General features: G+C 38.5%; 1 protein-coding gene across 1 annotated transcript in view; it reads right to left on the bottom strand.

The window, feature by feature from the left end:
* piezo2b (piezo-type mechanosensitive ion channel component 2b) overlaps window positions 1-14,555 on the bottom strand; it is a 67,816-nt gene extending 53,261 nt beyond the window's left edge. Inside the window, exons 1-3 of the mRNA XM_072668619.1 lie at window positions 13,951-14,555; window positions 7,665-7,760; window positions 621-746 (exon numbers count right to left, since the gene is read on the bottom strand). Of these exons, the coding sequence (XP_072524720.1) occupies window positions 621-746; window positions 7,665-7,760; window positions 13,951-14,014 (286 nt within the window). The 5' untranslated portion in view covers window positions 14,015-14,555. The remainder of the gene's footprint in view (window positions 1-620; window positions 747-7,664; window positions 7,761-13,950) is intronic.
* Window positions 14,556-24,141: the final 9,586 nt, after the last annotated feature.

Genomic DNA, 24,141 nt, shown 5'->3' on the forward strand with positions numbered 1-24,141 from the left:
GACAAAACATAAAGACCATTACATACATTGTAGCTGTATAACTTAACATCTCAGTAACTGTGGTTTCTAAGATGTAAATATCATGTTTTAAGCCTCTATTCTATAGAGAGGCTAGAATTCTATAGTCAGAAATCCTCAACAGTTGAGTTCATGAAGGTAAAGTATACAATATGAAAAGAAAACTTTATGATGATGAATCTCTCCAAGCTCAGGAGCAGTTCTGTCTAGACAAATGTGAGTTTAATGGTTTGAGGCAGAGTTTCATGAGCTCTTGAAGGCCAACTATCCACACACTTCTCAGCCACAGAGAGGACTTTCTGTCTGTTGTCTTTAAAGTAAGTATCATTCAGCATTTCTTACATGGAGATTTGCAAATAGAGTCTTGTGCTATAATTTGGCCTTATTTAAACTATAGACTTATTCCTAGCATTGAAAAAGTTGAGTTTGAGCATGCATTCTATGTGACAGACAACACGACCACACTGTTTATACAGTATGATAGGAAATTTGTAGTTCTTAAGTTTCTCAAAGTGTTAAGACAACATTCTACAAGAAACCTGTACAATAAACGGTTTTTAACACTACACTAATGACTTGTCAATGTAGCATGTTGAACTCACAGTTGAAGTCAGGCCTGATGGAGCTCCCTGCAAGTAGGCTGTTAACAGTGATTTGGTAGATGATGTGAAACAGGAGGAAGGTCATACTGGAAAAGCACAGCGACTTCAGCAACCATCCCGTGTGACCTGTAGGAAATACAACAACGTCAGGTAAATGACATTTTACATGACAAAAGATCTGACAATACAACTTCACATGCTGATAAACCTACTACATAATTGACTCACAGAATAACTGTACACAATGATGTAATAATTAATAATGAAATTAATTAGGTAGGTAAACATAACTGGAAGAGGCTGATTTTGCGAAAGCACTTGATAAATCTGATTAATAACTATTTACACTCCTCTAACTCCATGTATTAAATTTGCAAGGAAATGCAAGACATTCTAAAAGCACACATAGGTTGACACATTTCTTGTGTTGTGTTAACTGAGAACCTATTTGGTGGCGAAGCAGAAACCATAAATACACCCATATAAGGCTAATGTAGAAATATTGCAACTGGACATTGTGATGGAATGCAGCATTGAAAATACATGAAAATACATAGGCTTTTTCAACAGATGCAGTTTTAATATGTTTAGGCAGTCTTGTCACCATAATTTTTTTCTCATAACCTATTGTAGTCAAATAAGTTCACACCACCAGCAATATTCGATGAGGTGGAGTGGCTGGTGAAGTGGACCTAATCTGAGCATGTCCAGTACACAAACATAAGCCCAAGACCCCATATATAAATGAGTACTAGGCTGCCAGCTCTTCTAACCCTCCTTATCTGACTCAGCCCTGGCTTGAGCTTGCCATGGCTTCATAAAACTGAGATCGCAAAACAATTTGTGCTAATTTCCCCTCAAGTTTGCCCCTGGCAGTCACAGAGAGAGGATGGAGAATGCTCGTTAATGTGAGGCTGACGGAACAGAGACAGCCAGGAGCCTGCAGTCCAAATTCCCTGCTAAAACCCTCAACCACATCACACTATTCCAGATGCGGCTGCTTTTGTCCTCATAAAACAAAAGCCTAAGTGATGAGGAAAAGACCAGAGTTTGGTAGAGAGTGAAAGCCTTTTCACACAGCCTTTATCGGGCCCACTTTATTTTGATAATCTCCTGCAGTTTTCTACAGATGCTTAAATTATTAACAAACTATCTGTTGAAACTCTCAACAGTGTTAAGATTCAATCTGAGTTTAGGATTAGGTGAAAGATGATATCAAGGTAAGGATAAGGATGAACTCAATGAACTCAAATTTTGCAACCATTATGTTATTTTATATTATTTTCACAATAACATAACATTTCTCAATTACTCAAATGTAGTGTCTGTGTAAATTACTCTAAAAACACAACTTTTTTAATGACACCATTCTATTTATAGTATATAGTGTTTAGCTAACACTAATTTCACAAGCAGTTTTGTTAAAATTAATTGAAATTGGTGTTGTGTATAAGAATGCATTTATTATGAAGATCCAGTAGGTATACTGCAATATAGAAAGCATTACTTCTGTCATTTGCTAAATGACAGGTTCAAATAATGTATAACCACTGGTTTTATACAAGTAATCATTACATTACATACTTAAATTACATTACATTACATTCATATTTAAATTAAAAAACACATTATAAAATATACTTGTTTAAAATGTTATTTCAAAAAAGCATAAAAATATCCTTTGCAGCAAAGATAAGACATCTTAAAAAGAAAATATGTAACAGGCTGCCTGTGTATACAATATACACTTTATGTTCAAATTAATGCATTCAGCTACTTTAAGTTGCACCCACTACTGACACAGATGTGCAATTGCACGCACACCTTGTCTAGTCCCTGTAGATAATTACTGCCAATATAATAAGACTCTCTAAAGCAGATAATCATGAAGCTATTGGCATTATACCTAATACAACATCCTGTACAACATTATGCCTGTACAACATCCGGAGAATTCGACCCTTCCTCTCTAGAGAGGCAACCCAGGTGCTTGTTCAGTCTCTCGTCATTTCAAGACTTGACTACTGCAACTATCTTCTGGCTGGTCTTCCTCTGCGCACCATCAGGCCCCTGCAACTCCTCCAGAATGCAGCGGCACGGGTCGTCTTCAATGTCCCTAAATTCAGCCATGTCACTCCACTGCTGCGTTCTCTTCACTGGCTTCCTGTAGCTGCTGCCCGCATCAGATTCAAAACCCTGACGCTGGCCTACAAAGCCAAGAACGGACCAGCCCCTCCGTACTTGATGGCAATGGTCAAAAGCCGATCCGCACCTAGAGCCCTTCAAGCTTCAAGTACGGCTCAGCTCGACCCGCCATCCCTCAAAATCCGCGGAAGACAAGCAAGCGTCCAGGCTTTTTTCTGTCCTGGCAACAAAGTGGTGGAATGAGCTTCCCCGGCTTCCCCGGCCGAGACGCTCGCTGTCTTCAAACGCAGACTGAAGACCCACCTCTTCCGAGACTACTTGGACGATTAGAGTACTATGGTCACCTTATTGTCTTGTGTTTAGTAATGTCTAAAGCTTAGAGGTATCCTTTGAATTATTGGTCTATTCTAACTAGCTAAAGTTTTTCTTGGGTAAATAGCAAAGCACTTTGTAAGTCGCTCTGGATAAGAGCGTCTGCTAAATGCCGTAAATGTAAATGTAAATGTAAATGTAATTCTAGGTGTGGGCTAAAGGGTTGAGCTTACTAACGCTCTGGACACTGAATTCAATCAAATCCTCACATCAATGCTTGAAAATCTAGTAGAAATCCTTGCTTGGACAGTATAGACAGTTCCTTTAACAAAAGCAGGATAAACAAAGTTATAATACCCTAGATTTCGGAAAACATAACAACTGAGCAGGTGTGCTAATACTTTAAATATAGTGTATTTGTGAACTCATCAGGGATGAGCATTTTATTACTTTTGCACTTTAAACATCATATCATTAGGTAATTTAAATATATGCATATATTAGAATAACCAAGCTAATCCTTAGCAAAACTAATATGGAAAGCTTTAAAAAGATAATAATTGATCAGTCTGATCTTTAAAACAGTCTACTAAAATGTTTGCTTGTCTGTTTATCTGTCTCTATGATACATTATGACAAAATGTTTCCATGTGCCATATGTGTGTTATGTGATTCAGGGTACTGGACTATTCTTTAAAATAACCCCAAAGGGACATCTGCATCAGACAGATGTGACAGACTAATATGCCTGTCGTTATAACCTTAAATAATTAATACATGACTTTTGTATGTGCCAGATAAAACATGACAGGCTACTAAAAGAGTAACAAAAATATCAATTTAATCCCTTAAATTATATTCAAATTAAAGTTGTAGTGGATCCTGACCAAACATCTTAAATATCACATTCTGGATGACACCTGTGGTAAATTAAATACAAAAGACTATCCATTGATTAACTAATTATCTAAGGTGAATAAGATAAAATGTTGCCTGTAGCAAATTAAAGAGATGTCTGGCGCGTTCCATGTTTTTGCATCTAGTTTTTACTGCACTGTCATTTACCAGATGCTCTTATCCACAGCCTAGTACAAATAAGAGCCCATAATAGCATATTTAATCATTACGAGGGGGACATATTTAGATCTACACTTAGACTAAAAAGCGTTTTCACTGTAAATGCAATACTGAAGCCAAATCATTGTCTGGGAAGCAGACTGTAAATGTTCAAGATATATTTCTTAAGAGTGTTTCACACTTTTAGGGTCAAAAGCATCAATGAAGGTTCAAAATGTTGGGCTGTTGGGCCCAATGCTGCCACTGTTGGGCCCTTTACCCTCTCCGCTCCCCAGGCGCTGGAGTTGGCTGCCCACCGCCCTGTGTGTGTGTGTACTGACTGCCCCTAGTTCACTAGTGTGTGTGTGTGTGTTCACTACCACAGATGGGTTAAATGCGGAGGACACACTTCGCTGTACAGTGTACACTGTACAGTGACAAATACATGCACCTTTACCTTTACCTGACAATCTACCCAGATGCTTGCTGAATCAAACTAAGAGAACTAACAGCAAGTCTATTATTCCCAAAAAACTGAGCCAAATACATAATCAAAAATGCCATGATATTAATATTGTATAGAATAGAAACATTTTTTACAGTATTTATACTTTAAACTATGCATTACATGTGAAAATGCAACATGTGTTGTCTCTAAGCCCACTTACTTATTTTTTAGAGCATAGTTATAACAGGAGAACTGCATAATGATCTAACATCCAATTTGGTTCTTTTTATAAAAATGTGACCCTAGTAGGTGTTTACAAGGCCAGTTTATCTTATCTCTTTATGCAGCATGCATTTGCCCACTGTTTAGGAAATATTTCCCACACCTGTGTTGTTCTGAGAAAAACATATCATGTGATTCATTGTGATAACATTCATAGTGTCATATCGTCTCCTGCAGGTATCACACAACTATATAAGATCTAGTAAGATCTAAGAACCAGCATGGCAGAGTGCATTTCCTTCACAATAAAGGCAGGTCTTTTTAACTATTGATGAGAATGTAAGTGGTCCACTTTAGAAACTCCCATCCTCTTCCTCCCTCTCTCTCTCTCTCTCTCTCCTGGTTCTATGAGAGACAATACAGTAATGTCCCTGCCCTTCCTCTGACCACTTTGACTACTGTGTCTTAAGCAAGTCTTGAGCAAAAGTCTGAAGACCACATTCTTACAGGACTGCTGCAACATGATATCCATTGAAAAAACTCATTGTGTGGCACATGATTGTCAGGACGCATGAATAAGCCTTAGACGCCCATGACCCTGTTGCCAGTTCTCTTAATGTTATGGCTGATAGCTGATATAAGTTGCTTTCTAAAACTAAGACTGTTGTTGCCTTGTTGTGTGCATTCTGTATTTCTGTGTTCAATCAATTGGTCATTTACAAGCAAATATGCTCTCAACTAACATATCTGTAGCATACTGCAGCTTCTTCATGTAACCCGGTCAGTTCCCAATGCTGTGCCACACAAGGCTACAAGTTTTTAATCAAGAGAGATAAAAGGGCAAACTTAAAGTGTTGGTGGATCAATGTGGTGTCTTTCCCCAGTCTCGGGAAGTCTCTCAGATAATTACACTTTAATGAGCTTTAAATCTTTAGTGTGACTACAAAGCACTACAAAAACCTCAAGCTTAATCCTCTTACATAAATGTTTAATCAAGTGAAAAGGTAAGTAGGAGTATGAACAAACACTGCTATAGAGCTACTGTCATGTACAGACTGAACAAAGGGAAAAATGTCTCTCATCTGGACACATATCGCTTAAATATTATATGGCATAAAAAGGCACCTAGCTGTTAATAGCTGTACTGTCATCTAAAATAAGCAATCTACGTTAAATTAAATAACTACAAACACAAACAGTTAAATAGCTACTTCCATCACTACAACATGTAACTGTAGCCCTCTGCTTAGTCTTAGACACATAACACACTCACCTAGCACTTTATTAGGAGGACTATACTAATCCTCAGTAGGTCTCCATTTGCTCTCAATACTGCTTCAAGTCTTTGTGTAATGGATTCTACAATGTAATGTAAATATGCTGCTGCAAATCTCCCATTCTACCACATCCCAAAGGTGCTCTATTGGATTCAGACCCAGTGACTGTGAAGACAACTGAACAACAATCAAATGATGAACTTGTTCATTAAACCAATTAAATAAACGCCTTAAGACGATTTAACCAGCCATTAGAAGATGGGTTGTTGTGGCTATAAAAGGATGCACAAGGTCAGCAACAATATTAAAAAAGGCTGTGGCAGTCAAGTGATGATTGATAGGCTTTAAAAGACCCAAAGTGTGCCAAGAAAACATTCCCTGCATCATCACATCACCTCCACTAGTTTGGATTGGCTGACTGAGGTCCACCTCAAGTTTCAATGTGTTGCTCAATCAATAAGGCATTTCTGTCCACAGAACCAGCACTCACAGAATTTTTGAGTAAACTTTAGAAACTGTTTTGCTGAAAATTCCAGGAGATCAGCAGCTCTAGAAATACTCAAACCAATAGATCTGGCATCAACATTCAAGTGATGCACAAGATCATCCCATTCTAATGGTTGATGTGAACATCACCTGAAGCTGCTGGCCCATATCTGCATGATTTTACATATTTCACTGCTGTCCAATAATGACTATTTAATTAATTATTTAATTGTAGAATGAGTAGGTATACAGGTTGTCCGAAGAAAGTAACCGGTGAGTGGATATATTAACTAACCCAATTCTCTCCCCAATTTAGTCATTTACAATTTTTACTCACATGCTAGGACTTCCTGTAACAGCACTGGGTAGGTAAAGACTTGTATGTGCTTCCTCCAAACCATATCAAGCCAGTCAGCTACATCTTCTCAAAGTGACTTAAAGGAGAGCCCTAACAGCCAGTTCTGTTACAACAGACGTCAGTGTTGGCTACCATCATGCTGACTGATGGGGAGAAGAGTGGGCATCCATGGATGGCTGGGGTATTACTGGAAGTGAATCAGTGATCTACTGATGATAGGGCAGACACTTAGACAGCTAAGCTCAGCTCTGTTTTAATGGATTGGAAAAAAGCTATATAAAGCCTGATTCCGATTTACTGCTCTATTTATATCTTTGTCTTATGTGCCAAAAAACTTTTTTTTTCTGTCAAATGGCTTAAATGTCTGAAGTGTGGAAATAATTTAAAAATAAAATAGTAATATTTGCAATGCCGGTGTTTTGGCTTCATTCACACTGTAAAAAAACAACACTAAGCATTAACTGAAGCATTAACTGGCAGCCAATAACTGAATTTGACTGGTTTTATATTAAATTCATTGAAATATGCACTGTGTAGCGAAACAATCTATGAAAATACATATACTGAATCAGACCAATATCGATTGCTACTCAACAGTAAACAACTTAGGACATGCCTGTTTTTCTGGACATCTCAGGTTTTTGTCAATGAGCTATTTTCAGAAAATGTACAGGGTCTAAATAGATCTGATTTAAGAACTGGATTCATGACAGTTAATGGTGAGTTAGAGCAGCTCTTACCCTGCATTGTTTTGATCGTGGGTTCAGGGAACAGCGGGATGAGTAGGAGGTAGATTAAGTAGACCAAGGAGAGACCATTGTACCTGAACAGACATGCTGCAGAGAAATGGGACACAGCAGACATTAATACAGGTACATAAAATGTTATCACACTGTATTAACGACACAATCATTTAATATCTGTAAATGCAATGATTAATTGTGGAGTTTTAACATAAAACTAATTCTCTGAATATTCCTAAGCAATATTACATGTCATGGGGTTATTACAATTCAAGTGAAATTCAAGCTTTATCCAGTATTTGTCTTTCTGATACTATGCTAGGCTCACTAATTAAGTATGGAACAGGTCTGCCAGGTAATATACTGCACTGGTGCATTTCCAAGAAAAGGAAATTCAGTATGAACCAAAGCAGCCGAAGCCAAAGATTGAATTAAGATATATTTAAATATTTAAGTATTTTTTTTAAATATATAATTAAGCATTATATTGACACATGAAATCACAAACAAGATGTCAATTGACCATATTGCCTAATATGAATGATGACTCCTTATAAGCTGTATACACAAAAAAAGAAATTAAAACACAACAGAACACATACATATTTTTAAATATGTATGTATGTATACACAAGTTAAAACTCCCAAGCTGGCTCGAATGTTCTAGTAACAGGTCACAGGCCTTGTCTATCCTAGTATTTAGGATTCAGTGTGTTCAGTGAAGCATTTGAGATTAATTGTGTGCATTTCTTACAACTCTTAAGACACTGTTAATTTAGGCAGTGTATCAATGTTGATTTTAGTTCCTCTGGTTAGATGCCCTAAGGTCATTATCAGAGAGCTCAGAGAGGACAGCATGTTCTTAAAAAAAGCACCGATATAATGCCATTATGACCTATGAACAGACTAAACTAAGAGGAAACGATTGGCATTTCATCAGCTCATATGTTTAATGCCCAAAACCAAGCAATCCAATTACAGGATAAAATATGTCCCTCCACATAAGATCTCATCTGAATCTAACAGCAGTATGTTCATCAAATGAGAAAAACCTATATATCCCTAGTCATTAAAAACTACACGTATATTTAATGCAGCAACTGCCAACAAAACTAGATTCTCTGGACAGAACTGGTGTCTAATGGCAAGGTTTGCATCTGGTCAGCATTTCTTTCTCTTAAAACATGTGTGAAAAAAGGGACAGGAGAGATGAGTTTCATCTGGCCCCTCCAGAGCTGCTTCACTACTGGCTCTAAAACACTGCAATCCAGATGGTGACAGCTGGATGATAGACTCTACTTTGCACTCACTGGACCAAGACATGTTTTCATGGTAAATTAAAATAAGTCTGAGTTGAACCACAAGAGCAGATAATGGACTTCCTGAAACTCCCATTATACATCCATCTTATTTTTTAAAAAGGTGATGCTCTCTATGTCCTTTTTACAACCTGCAGACTTGATTAATTAATATTTAACCAACACATCTCCTCATATACAGCATTACAGTTGTAAAGCATTAATGTAATTCCACTATTTTCATAGGTCAAGAAACCAGTATCACTACTCACTCAACTGGAATCAAATGTACTTAAAAAGACAATACTATGTTCTTAAGGTGCCTGATCATGTGTATTTGTAGCACAAAAAGATAATTGTATACACACAGCACATATTGTATAGTATTGTAACTCCTGCTAGTCTCACAAAATGAGTATGTTAAACCTCATTAGCAAAATGTGAATTTTCAATGTTAACGTAAAAGCTTAATGTTTATAATACTGTAGTTCTACAAATTCTCTATTTCCATGTCAATTCCTGTTTAGCCCAATATATGTTTTTTTTGAGCCATTTGAGACAGATTTCTTGATTATCAAAAAATATACTGTTTATAATTTGAAGGCAAACAATACCGATACATGTATTTAAACATACCATCAAGCCCTAATTAGTATGTTGATGTATGTTGCAGAATGACATAATAGTTTTCATTCAGTGTTCAGCCATACTGGAACTAGTACACTGAGCTGTTCCTTTAAGCATCTCCTCACATAGAAATGCTGAATTTGCAGCACAAAATATATGGACTACACTGAGGAAAAGGATTAATTTCCATGTGATGCCAACCCACAGTTAAGTCAAACAGTAGAAGATAACACTGAAATATGGACCCACTAAACACCACAGGAAAAAACACATTCAGCACAGTTGTATATATTTCCACAACACAGACATTTATCCTACTAATAAAACCCACAAAAAGAAGCAGAGAGCTACCCGAGACAGAAGACCATGCCATCTGAGGTCAAGCTACAAACCCAAAAGCTGAGCAAAATCTGTGGGTGCCAACACATGTCTGTAAGACCTGCTGACTAAGGAGAAAGTACATTTACATTTATGGCATTTAGCAGACGCTCTTATCCAGAGCGACTTACAAGATTACTGGTATTACAGCGGTGGGCCAATGTAGTGTTAAGAGTCTTGTCCAAGGACTCTTATTGGTGTAGTGCAGCATAGTCACCCACACCAGGAATTGAACCCCAGTCTCCCACATGCTGTGGTAGCTCACTGGCCAATAGTGGTGTTTTCTGTTGTGCCACACCAACCACCAAAGTAGCTTTGGTATTATAAGGGATATATCAGAATTTCCATTGATCAGAAATCACTTTTCTAGCAGCTATGGGAAATTAATCAGTAAGAATCATGGTGTAATCTATGAAAGATATGTCAAGTACATCCTCAGTGACCCAATGTTATTTTGTAACCTTTGACTGCAAGACAGAGAGGAGATGGTACACAATAAAAACAAAGAGTTTAATGCCAAGGCACCACAGGGAACTGGAAATCAACTAAATTCCTGTACTTGTTGTGTAAATGGTGCCATATTAATTTCAGCAGTATGAATTACGAAAAACAATTAATCTGATATATATTTAATTCTGATTTGGGCCACTTTCGAGTGAAAAACATCTCCAAAATGGTGACTTTACAGGAGAAGGCAAAAATAGTCTTAACTTTGAATGGAAGTCAATGTAAAAAATAAGAGTTATTTAGAGCATTTCTATTGGTCTGTTCAAAATGGAGATACATCAGTCTGAACAGACAGATTGGAATTTATGTAACATTTAAGTTAAGACTAACTTGACATCCGTCCTAAATGCCCACTGACAAAAAGGGAAATGGACGACAGCAATGAGAGACGTTTTCAGTGGTGGGATAGGAAGTAACAAACTTCATATTTATAATATTTGGGGTAATGTCTCCATTCAAACAAAACAATAGAAGCCGCGTATCGCAACTAGAGGTGCACCAAGTTTTCAGCGTGGTCAGTCTCATATAACTGATTCAGTGCCACACATTGACACATTTACACCGAATGAGTGCGCCAAAGGCACAAACACATCCACATATGATACACCATGGCTGTGACCAAAATGTCTCCCTTTCTTGTAGTCACTACCTCATCCACCTGCAGCGTTAAATAGAGCGCTCGCCAATCTTCAGCATTCCTCCAAAATGTTCATTGGGCTTCAGCACAGACAACAGGAAGGCAGTTCATATGTCTGGAAGTCTCTCCAACATGGACGAAAAGCCAGTTTGTCTGGGCCGAAGCGTGTCCTGCATGTCTGCTGCAGCACACCTGCAATGGTGATACTCAGAAGCGTAGGGCTCAGCTGTTACATATTAGCTGCCATCATGAGCCTGTTTAAGGTGATGCTCATCTCTCAAAGAGAAATTCATCACGGTTGCGGTGAACGAGGTCTAATTCAGGAACATGAATAAAAAAGCAGTGGTTTTCAAGTGCAACACTCTTGGGTTTGCCTTAACTGCTGGGCTTAATCAGTGGTATCGCAATCTGGCTCAGGAATAATTGATGTTCTTTGAAAAGTGGAAGCCACAGCTGCTGTGTTCTGTGTTTAAAATGGTGTGGTCTCAAAGCACTTGAAATCTAATATGTCCACAGAACTTGGTTACATTTACCTTTCCACAGCTGTACAAGCCTGAAATCTGAGTAATATTAATCTCAAACAGAGAGCAGAGGTTTACTAATTTGATTTAAGTGACCTTAATATAAAACAAGCAATAAAGTGTCAAAAGAAATCGCCCTTTATATATTCAATTTTCAGTAAAAATGTCCATAAAGGACTAATAAAAAATATTTCTGAGGAGATCCATCAAAGGAATAGAAGAAAAAAAAAAGACATAAAGACAATGAGACTATTAACAACCATGTAACACTTAGCAGCACCAAAAACATCATCATCAGGTAAACAACATTTGCATTTTGAAAGAGAGAAGAAAGTCAAGCTCCATTCTCACTTTAAATAAAAATAAATCCACAGGTGTTTCTGCTCATCCTTTACTGTAAGAAGATGACTGGATGCTGTGGGTCTGAAAGGATGTGGAGCTGATCAAGAAGCTCTTACTTAGAAAATAGTATTATGTTGAAAATATAAATATTAAAAATATGTATTTTAATTGTGCTGTGCAATTGTCAGGAAAATGGGTTTCTGCTTTTTTTCCTGTGGTGAAAAATTAGTAACGTGTACTTAATGGTGGGTTTGACTGAAAATTAAATAAATAAAAGGTGGTCTCTGGCACAGTACTGCATGCACATCACATTATACAAACTATCCTACATTAATAAATACCATTAAATATAGCCTTTAAAGCTCTCAGTACACTGTTATAGAGCTGCCACTGGTACCTACATCCAACAGGAACTGCGAAATAAGCACAAAAGGTCCCACTGCCCTACATAACCAACTCAACCGAATCACAAACTCCATCATATGGGAGTAGAAGGACTTTCAATTTGAACTTTTTCTTTTAGTTAAAAGCATCTTAACACTGCGATGCCTTTGGCCTTGTTTTCTTGGTAGTTTACAATAAATTGTGCCTCAGCACAGACATCTCGACATTAAGCAGAACTCATTATGAATTCAACCAAACAGCAGCTCGCCCATCCAAATGCACAAAATGCCCCCATAGCCCACAATTCAATGTGTTCTATTCATCTTCATTACCCATGTAGATTTCCTGTCTTCTCTATAGTGTTTTTTCCTGTTAGCATGGAACTTTCCTGTGACTGACCTCTGTTCATCGCCACTTTAAAAAAAATCCAATCATCAAATATTAAAGGTGTGTTTACGATAATGGTCAGTCAGTTTTTCTCTCCTCTGATGCCACATTATTAATTCATGCGGTTAAAGCGACTTTCCAGCGATTAATGGGGATGCGCCACAGCTTGGTGAGATTGCTTTCTGAGGAAAAAGAACAGACTTTTCAGCTGTCGAGCGATACATTATTGGCCTACACTGTTGAGTGGATCTTATCTATAGAAAGATCCATGCTGCTGAACGCTCACACTGATGGAGCAGTATTGAGTGTAGTGACTGACAGCAGCTTAAAGTTGATCAAATCTTTAAATATATCAAATGAAGTGGCGTTATCCGGTTTATTACATGTATGTGTAAAATTAAGTGCCTGGTGTTTGATCCCTAATGGGTTACAGGAACGCACATTAACACTGCACTGCAGTATCTAGGGCCAATTCAGTAATTGTGTTGGCAAAGCATTAGATCGCCATTTCACATCCTATCAGAGCTGAATACTGGCAGTGATGAAACCTGACTATTAAAGGCTGTGTCTGCTCAAAAACACCCAGTGAGATTTCCGACATATGAATCTGTCTTTAACCAAAAAAAAAAATAAATAAATAAATTCTACGTGATATGGTTATTGCTTTGTCACATAATTATATAAATTACATATTTTTTGACTTATATTGGGCTATTTTAAAGAATTTCACCCAACTTAAGAGCCTGTTTCTATCATCCCTCTTGTTACTTCTTGTTCTTGACCTTTTTTAAATGTGATATGGACATGATGTAGTGGGACTGTCCCTGTTCAGTATGATTTACCAGCTACTTAAAAAATTAAAAGCATAAAATGCATTCTTAAGACATTCTTAAGACGTGTAAATGCTCGAGCAATATTATCTAAATAACCTAGAATGCCATTATTATAAATAACTCCAGCTTCAAGGGAAATGCAGCCTCTTTAAATCTACTACACTGTGAAAAAACTGATTTAGCTCTATGATATATTATATATACCAACACACAGATGTATAATAACTAAGCATAAGGACGTCAACCTGTCACTGTTTACTGACTAATGAACAAAATGTTATGGATATATGTAAGAAATCAGGTAAGAGTCTACCAAGCAGTCCTCAGCTGAAGTGCAGTGCTGTGGTCAGGGCACTGTGCTATACTCACCTGCCGCCAGGCAAACAGGCAGCAGCAGCCTGAAGATGAGTCCACACACAACCTCACTCGCCATGGTCCGAGGGGTCTCTCATCCACCTTAGTTCAAAACGTCAAAAAAGCAGAAAGCGTCTTCTGTCCTGCTCAAGTGAAGAAGAGGAAGCTGCCCTTTTTCGTTCTCTCTTCGAGTCCGAGCGAGGCGGCATCGCGCTACATGAGTCCCGCGAAGTGCCCTGGAGTTCGTGCAGTTCTCCGCTGTCCGAAACACGACCGGCGACTTGTGAGATTCAGGGTTTTCATTATTTTACTGAAAGCAGCTTCTTCATTTGGGCATAGACGAAAATATGCACGCGCTCGTCCTGTTTAACTCTGTGCTAAAAGTTTAGCCGGTCTTTTGTTGTTGTTGTTGTTATTATTATTAATATTTAACGGTTTCGCTAACGGTCTTAACGGTCAACCAACCGATCCATCAGCAGCGTCGCTCACTCTTGAGCGCCCAACCCGGACTTTTTATTAAAGAAAAACGTTTAATGTGTCGCCTAAAAAAAACTCAACTTGAGTAAAAACTCAAATAACAGCTTTTATTTCCAAATAAAACGTATTCCCGTCACATCTTGCCCTGACTTTCTGTTAAGTACCGACAGAGTTAGCCTACCGTTGTTTCTCCACACCTCGGTCTAAACTCCACGAGCCTGCACTGACAGGAGCCGCTTCCAGCCAGCGGGCGACAACGAAAGAAGCTCATACGCAATCAACGAGACGACCAATGAGCATCAGCGCGAGACACTAAAGGCAGCTCGAGCTCTGACTGCGCTACCCCCCCACACACACCCGTATTCAGATTAGCCCCGCCTCCTGCGCTAGGATTGGCCAGTAGCTCAACCTGGTTCAAGCTCAGCCGCAAATCGCTGAAAGCCGACAGGTGGACGAATTAACGAGTACGAGCTACCAGCCAATCCCAGCGCAGGTGCCGGGATTACACCACCCACCCCCAGCGCAGGAGGCAGGGCTGCTACAGGAATACGGGTGGGGAAACACACTCACGCAGTTCTTGCATTCACGGGGAACTCCAGTTCCTTACCAATAGGAGCTTTTCCTCTGCGGGCTCTTGTGGAATCAGCAGCCTGGTTCCACATTTATTTTCAGACAAACTGATTAATATGTAACAGCACCAGTTTTTCACCCGAATTACAGCCAGTTTCCATTAGTTAGAGCGTTGGGCTCGCTGTAAGAGCCAAAAAAGTCAAAGCAGGGGGAGTTATTATAAGCCAAGAATGTCCACTTCAGCATACAACACAATGGACCTACTGAGAAACAGGCCTGAAATGACCATTAGGGTCCACTAGGCCTGCTTTTATTAGGATGGAGCAGGTCATACCTATGAAAACCAGCAGAGAGTTCCTGAACAGGTAAATGGTCAATTAGAGGTACATTGCTCTCGAGGGTCCACTGTTTTTATAAGGAGAATAATATGTAGGAATTCAAAAATTGGACCACTTCTGTTAAATGGTCTGTAAAGGGGGGGGGGGGGGGGGGGGCTGCACAATACTGATACTGAAGTCTATTAAACTTTACAAGAATGTTAAAAGTAGGTGGCACAAACAGAGCATTTGTTTACTGTCAAGCTGAGGTGTCCAAGCTTTTTGTCTTGGGAGGCCAAAGACCAGTGTTTGTGGTGAGCTGAGGGCCAAAAAGACCAAACAGTGTACAAAAAAAAAAAAAAAAAAAGAATGGAGTACACTGGATTGTGTCACCGAAATATTTCCACAATACAAATTAAAAAAGAAAAAACAAGGAAAATAAAAATGTTAAAAGTTAAAAAAAAAGTTATTTAGGACTGAGGATTGTGGTAACTTTGTGGTGGGTCAAATGAGATGTCTTCATGGACCACATTTGCATAAACAAAATGACCATTAATCAGCAACATCCTGAAGCCTAAAAGCCTTAATGTACATAATGCTAAACTGTGATGCTTCTACATTATATTGTAACCTATTTAAAGCCCTTTTTAAATATCCCTAGTGATAGAATTACATCACCACATTTCCCAAAAGCAATGAGGATAATGTGACTTCTCTGATTGCTTCCCCAGCTAATAATAGGTTCTGTTTTTATAGCTTTTTTTTAAATTTGGGCTAGATAGATCTGATCACACATGATACTTGTGGAGAAGCTTAGGTAATTACTCTACAGCAGAATGACGAGACTCAGTATGCTAAATGTACAGAATGAGAAAGGTCTAAGGTATGGAAATCTATACTATGTACAAACATATTAGACACAAGATAAATATAAAACATATACTAAAGATTTTACACAAAAGACAGCAGATAGTGTCACCAAGGTTCAGTGAAGAGAGAGGACCACAACTGCTTTACTCATATATTACAAAACAGAATATGGTTAAATAAAAAATATGCAAAGGTGTGCAAGTTACAGATTATAAACAACCCCGACAGAAAGTGACAATGAGAACTGTGCGTAAAGTGACATGAGGAAGGTGTAGAGCAGCACTGGCACTGATGTACAGTGTGTGTCTGTTAAAGAAAGGTCATTAAAGGTGCTTAGCGATGGCAGCAGTAACATAATACAATAGTTAAGTAACGAGGATATTAGAGATGAAGTCACAGCTTCATGACTGGTTCAGTAGCCTGATAGCCTGAGGCTAAAAAAGTGTTTTTCAGCCTCTTTGTTCTGGGCTGGATGCTGCGGTACCACCAGCCAGATGGCAGTATGGTAAACAAACTGTGAGCAGGATGGTCTGACCTGAGTTTGTGAGTTTTCCTCAGGCATCCTGACTGATAGATGTCCTGTAAGGCTGTGAGTTTGCATTAGGAGGTGCAGCCGCCATACCAGACAGTGTTGTGGCCTTCGAGGATGCTCTCTATGGTGCATCTGTAGAAGCTGGAGGACGATGTAAGGAACTAATAGACCAAAATACTTGAGAAGAAGAAGAAGAGGCAGACGGGAAGACGGGCAGATCTCATAGTTGTTGTGGAGAGACCAGGTGAGGTCATCAGTGAGGTGTATGCACTGAGGAACTTAACCTGACTGACTCTTTCCATTTCAGGTTTATTGATGTATAAAGGAGAGCGACCCACGCTCTGTGGCTTCCTGTAGTCCACAATCATCTCCCTTGTTTTGCTGATACTGAGACAGAGATTGCTGTCATAGCACCACTCTGAGAGAGCACTGACCTAGTCTATGTAGGCTGTCTCGTCTCCATCTGTGATGAGGCCTGGGATTGCTCCATGGGGAGCACCTGTACTTAGAGTCAGTGTGGATGAGAAACTGTTTCTGGCCTGCTCATCATCAAGTCCAGGATCCAGTTGTAGAGATGGGTGTTTAGACGTATGGCTGTGAGCTTTAAGGCGAGTTTGTCAGGGATGATTGTGTTGAATGCTGAGCTCTAGTCAATGAACAACATTCTCATGTACAGTACATGTTATTGTAGTCCCACTGAGGTAGGGCTAGGGCTGTGATGTATTGGCAAGAACTTGGGGATATGCTGCATATCACATTACAGGGGTTACCAAATTTGAGGAAAACTGTCATAGTATAAAAACACACCATATACACCATCATATGCATAAAATGTTGACTTTTTATGTAATCAGGTGAGCTGAATCTGAAAGCAACACTGCGATCTATCAAGCTCATGGGAACACATTTTGATACATTGGGGTTTTTTTGTATAACACTGAACCTGGGTGTTAAGTAAAGTGTTCAGTCAGGTTTAAACAGGAAAAACAAAACAGAAATATGATAAAAACACATGGAGACAGAGAAGCTGTGTTTTTTAGCTTTTTACTTAAGTTGTGATTTCACAGATCATTAGAGTTTACAATTTTTTTGCATATCTTTTTTGTTACCAACCAATATATACTAAACAAGCTTGAGCAATGACTCGGGGAGTGGCAGCCCCCGCACTGTGCCGTAAGGTGGGGTACAGGTGAGCAGTGGTTTTAGCGTTGTGACCTACCGTTCGTTCCGGCACCCAGTGGCTGAATTCTGTGATGAAGTGGACAGGCAACAGTTTAGCTTTAGCTTTAGCTATAGTTCTCCAGGTTGCTCAGACTCAAAGAGTAGGCAGAGCCATGTTAGCTATGTATTTGATTGGTCAAGGGTATGCTGACGTAAACCTGACCTGAACTAATAGCAGATTTCAGATGACTGGAACAATGCTCTCTCTAATGGATTTCTTAAAGTATGTGGGACAGTAACTTATCCCAGACAGTTGTCGGGAGAAGTTAAAGACACAAAAACAAGACACCAAACCCACAGTATCGCCATGGTAACCATCCTTCACACCGTCAGTTCCTATTGATTTCTTTGTTCAAATGCATTGGCTAAATGTTAAGTTAATTTTTACCAACTAATTACAAACTTTACTGTAAAATTGCATATAGACATGTCATCATACCTGACATTCTTCCTCCTCTATCACTGTCAGCATCTGTATGTCTTTTGGTTTCCAGATATTGAACCTGAATCAATTTCCACTCATAAAGTTATTTGCACACTGAGCATGGACGCATGTCCGTGCAAACTGTGGTCAACACCACTTTTGCGCAGTGCTCGCCAGTTGGGCACAAAAGAAGGATGCGCTCTCAGTAGTGAGGGAGGGTCTACAAATGTGTACTGGCTAGTTGGAGACAGCAGGTAAGCTTGCATGTTAATTTTAGAGGCTACCTCTTCTTAGCTAGTTTTAACGCTGGTAACTCCAAACCTGGAAGATCAACTTGGGTCAACACTTCCATGCTAAACCTTTTCTTGATAGGCAAATGTAGGTTTTTAGACTGGTATTGTACAGCTCATGTTCAGAGACAGGTAAAACTAGCCTTTCCTCCATGTTGGCAGGACTACCAGACACACCCACCATTCTCCTATTGGCCGTACTGAGACTTGGTCCATGCACAGCGTGCAAACGTTAAAAATTTATCCCGTGCTTCTGCAATAGCGGACTCTGTTTACCGCTGTGCTTGTTACTGAGCTTCAGCTGCAAAAATACACGTCTGCACTGTGCATCCCATTGTAAATAATGTGTTATTTATTTATTTATTTATTAAAGCAGGGCTGTGGATGTTTTGCGTTCAGCGTGAAAACAGCTTTAGACAATTAATTTTCTACTTTCTGAAATCAACATCAATTTGACACCAGAAAGACGCTCCAGTACCTTTCTTGTACTTTTTTAGTGCTAGGGCACTGCCCCCCTTCTTTAGTGTTTGGGGGGTGTTGCCCTTCTGTCTTTAATGTTAGGCATAGTTGGCACCTGAGTGATATTCTAAACATGCTTTCTACACATGCGGGTACTCTTTATAGGGAAACTTAAGGAAAGGAGATTAAAATGAATGTGCAAGACAGCTGTAAACTGAAATAATATTTACAGTGTTATTTTCAAGTGTAAATCATTTAAAGTCAACCTGAAATCTTTCTACCCTTTTAGTTTTTAGTTTATTGTAGCACTTTATTTTTTATCATTTTACATTTCAGTTCATGTCCCTGCTCATTTAAATTGAATTGAATGATTTTCACAAATCCTAGAAAGACTTTTACAACAGCACAATAATCCAAAAATAACCAGTGACAACTCTAAAGAGACACAAACTTAAGATTTTGCATTAGCCCCTATAGTCCCTGACCCGAACACCATAGATCATTTGTGAATAGCACTTAAACAAGCTGTTCATGCAAGACAGCACAAACAATATCTCAGTACCTGGGACCTTCTGCAAAGAAAAGGGGTTAAAATTCCTGAAAAACTTTTGGCTGCTTTAAAAAGCTTTTGCAAGCTGTCATTTCTGCCAACGTGTGTTTGGCCCTGACTTGGTGAGGTGCCTGAACCTTTGCACAGGCCACAATAATGATTAAGATAAAAAAAAATAATGCTAGGAATTTTTTTAAATGATGGATTGTATGCTTGATTAGCTACAGAGCCTATGTTTACTATTTCTCAATAAAAAAAAAACTACAAAATGTATCTCTTGGCCCAAATTCTGAGTCAAACTCTAAGAAAAATACATGATTTCTGCTTTTGATTTCTGCTAAACATTTAAAACATGATGACCAATAATAAGTTGAAACAAAGTAGCCTTTAAAACTTCTACTACCAGAGAATAGCTCCACCAGTTTGTACAGTAGTTCCTGCAGTTGCTGAAATATACACTTTAGTGTGTATTAAGTCTTGGAGTGTTTAGGGGGTTAAAGATTTAAGATGAAAGATTAGACTTTCCATTCTTTATTGCTTTAACTGCTTTATTGCAGATTGAAGTTGCTGTAGACATGACTAGTTCATATTTCTGATGCACTGGTAGCAATTTTTCTATGTTATACACTGTATGCTATTTTAGTAGACTCAGAAGGTTTACAGTTAAAAGATATCAACAAGTAATTTAGGTCATAAAAGTAATGGGGCCAACAGCAGTTTGCCATGTAGAGTGATCTCACCCCTCCTGTTAACACAGCTACTTTACTCAGGCAATTCTCTTCAGGAAGCAAAGGACCAGCAATAGTGCTTGAGTGGCACACAGTCAATCAATATGGAGCAAAGTGGTATCTATTGACTGGTGTCGATACTTTTTAGGAATGTTCTCCAAAGGCCCAGTGCCTGTGACTAACACACATGAGGAAACAGTCGTCTTTGATCCATAATTTAGGAGTTGTTGAGTTAAGCTTTTAGACAAAGTGGACGCTGCTTTTTGCTGGCAAAGGTAGGGGACTTTTATTGTCCTAAAGTTTCAGCCTTTTTGAACATCAAATATGACTGACGATGAAGCTCTCACTTAAAGCTAGACACAGCAAAGCACATTGATCATAAACCGTGGGCCAAAAAAGGCATCACAATTGATCCTTTGGTAATAAAATAATGCCACATGGTGTCTGCTCAGAACACTACTGCTGAGTCAGTTCACTGGTGTGAAATCAACAACAGGCTTCTGTATTATCTATATTTCTCACCTTGTGTTCCCTGTAGGGTTCTCACAGTAGCAGAATTTTGACTTGGATACCAAGTGTAGTATTACAGCCTTCAGCTCTCACACTGCAAACAACAGTGTGAACTACTCTACATCCCAGGAGCTACAGGTCTTCATAGTGGTCTATCAGTTTTCTTTGCTTATTGAAATTTTTTGATCAGTTCATCTACTGAAGCATGTAGCTTAGGTGTTGTTGTTGATAACCAGTTATCTTTCTCAGCTTATGTGGCAAAGCTGACACGGTCATGCAGATTTCTACAACGTTAGGACAGCTCAACTGTGACACTCTAGGAAGACCACATAAGTGCTTGTACAGTCTCTTGTCATCTCAAGACTTGACTGCAGCAACTCACTCTTGGCTGGTCTTCCTATGCATGCTGATCCAGAATGCTGCAGCTTGACTCCGAAGTTCTGCAATGTCGCTCCTTGACTCCCTGAGTGTCTGAATAGCAGGATCACTTGCTATCTTCGAACATCAACTGTTAGAAGATTAACTTAACTGAAGATTAACATAAAAAAATCAAACTAATATCCATTAAAGCTTTTATTTCACTTGCTGTTTCTTGTTCTTTTCCACAGGCCAAGTTTATACCTCTACACTCAGGTTCTAGAAATAGAGCAACTGTATATTGCCTGAAAATGATTGCATTAGGATTGTCAGAACTCTTGAATTCAAAAGTATCTCGTTTTTGGGGTCTAATGATACTAGGTTTGAACATTCAGAGTCAATGACTAAGCACTTTGTAAGTCGCTCTGGATAAGAGTGTATGCTAAATGCCATTAATGTAAATGTAAAGCAACTGTAATTTTTAAATAAACAGCTTCAAGATCATTTTTATGGTACACTGACTGTGATAGGGAGATTGGTCTCCGCGTGATTGCATGAGACCTCAGTCCAAAACCTAATCCTAACCCTCATCCTGGTCCTAATTCTAACCTTAACCTTAATCCAAATAGCATCTTGTTGAGGATGTGGAGATGGCCTGTATTAGACCTGTTACCTGATCAGTGATTTCTCAGGTGAACATCTACAGATCTACTATATGTTCACATGCTGCTACATCACAGATATGTTGTTGAAATTATTGAGACTGATTAATGTTTATGTCATCTAAAAAGGACCACTGTGGTCCTTTTTAGATGACATAAACATTAATCAGTCTCAATAAAGTGTCACATCGGTTTGCACTCTGTTATAACTGATATGATATGTGCAAACCCTGTCATGTGGCATCTGAGATCTCCCGGGCCATGTTAATTCCAAACCAGGGGCGATGTAACACTACCGCCCCTGACAGACTCCTTAGGTAAAAGTTCTTCGGTAGAATCAGTCCACTTTGGACATTTTTATTTTTACTTATTAAACAAATCATAATAATAAATCATTGGAGAAAACATTTAGAAGCCTATATTAAAACATCTAAAAGGGAATCTTCTCAGTGTGGTTTCTTGACATTGGCATGTGTTTTTGGAATCCAGTAATTTTTAGCAAACCTCTACACTAGCTTGAAACTTTAGATACCTAACATGCCTTGGCTGATCAATTACATGTGGGGTGGGTAATAGATAATGTCAGTTAAATTTTTCTCCAAACTGTACCTTCAAGTATTCAATATTTTATTCAGCATATATTCTGAATACATTACTTTTAATGCGTTGTAAAGGAATATGTTACTGAATACATTTCAGACAGTGTATTCAGTATTCAGCCATCATCACTACTTTTCAGTAGTATTTTCAGAGTATTCTGACTCACTTATCAACTGTTGTTGATAAATGTTTAGGAGTTTAAGATGTTAGAATGTTTAGTCTAGGATTTCTATAACAATGTCTGACTGCAAGCTTTATAAATCCAGAGATTCAGACCAACTATAAACAGCCTGTGAACAACAACCGAAGGAGAACAACCAAAAGAATATATATTTCTTACTTATCTTGTTGTCAATCAATTGTTTGATCTGTCTTACCCTTAATTTCTATGATAAATACAAATACATTCATATATGTAAAATCATTGAACATCACTTCATGCTAGGGCAGAACATTATAACACACAATGAGTTACTGCATGTGCACGCACGGCTTTCCTGGACTCCGTTGTGAGTGTCTTGCATCTTCAACGACGTCATTATCATCCTTAAATCATTTATAATGTCCTGTTAACTTCAAGAGCCAAGATCTACCCATCATGCTGTGCATTACTGAAGGCCATTTGTACCATGCAAATTTGCAATTAAGAGCCAGCTGGCCAAGGCTTTTAACACAGTTCACTGACCTGAGCATCCCACCACACCCTATTTTAAAGCCTCTCCCAGAATACAAAGCATTTAGTTTATATAGATATGGAAGTTTACTGCAATTAACATAAGGATCTTCCTCAATCGAAATTAATGCACAATATTATATCCTTAATACGGAAAGAGGTGCTGTAAAACTACATTCCCTTAAATGGCTCATTGTAAAGTGCTTTCTTGTGGTCACATGAATCATCATAACATGTGGTTTTCATCAACAGATGTCAAGAATAAATTGATGCCAAATGCTGATTTTGTTGAATTGGAAAACGTTACCATTTACTTTGGACGGTCAGTTTGATTGTCCACACTGCATCACATCTTCTCCTGCACACATCTTCAGTTTAAATCCTCAGTTTATTCTGCAAACTGCTGATTCCAAAAAAAAGCTACTTTACAGCTTTCTGTGTCAAACCACTGGCAAATAAATGATCTCTATAGAAAAGAAATGCTCAGATCTTAGTTTTTAATGTAGTCTGCAGACTGCTGAACGCCCTGAAAAGGCTGCAGTACACCATTAGCACTGCTTTGTTCAAACAATGACAATTTAACAATCTCCCAACACATGAAAAGTTCAGATTTGCTACTCCCATGTTATTCTTTTTAAAACGTATTATGAGAATTGTAAGCATGACATAATTTGGCTGTTAACTTTGTTTCAGAGTAAGAGTAAATTCTGCTTCAACGGGAACAATGATCTCAGTTAGAAGAAATGCGTTAATCAATTAGGGAAAAACTATTAGACTGTGGAGAGTTTTATTTACGAGTTACATAACGAAATTAAGCAAGGGCCGCTCAGCCGAGGCGATCGTTCATTTTCCAGTAAGCATCTTAGGAGACGAATACAGTGCACAATATTTTCTTTTCAGAGCTTTAAGAAAAGGACATTTTCAGTATAGTATAGATAATATAATAATATAATAAAGACATATGAA

The sequence above is a fragment of the Salminus brasiliensis genome, chromosome 23, assembly GCF_030463535.1.
Source record: "Salminus brasiliensis chromosome 23, fSalBra1.hap2, whole genome shotgun sequence".
Taxonomy (NCBI): Eukaryota; Metazoa; Chordata; class Actinopteri; order Characiformes; family Bryconidae; genus Salminus; species Salminus brasiliensis.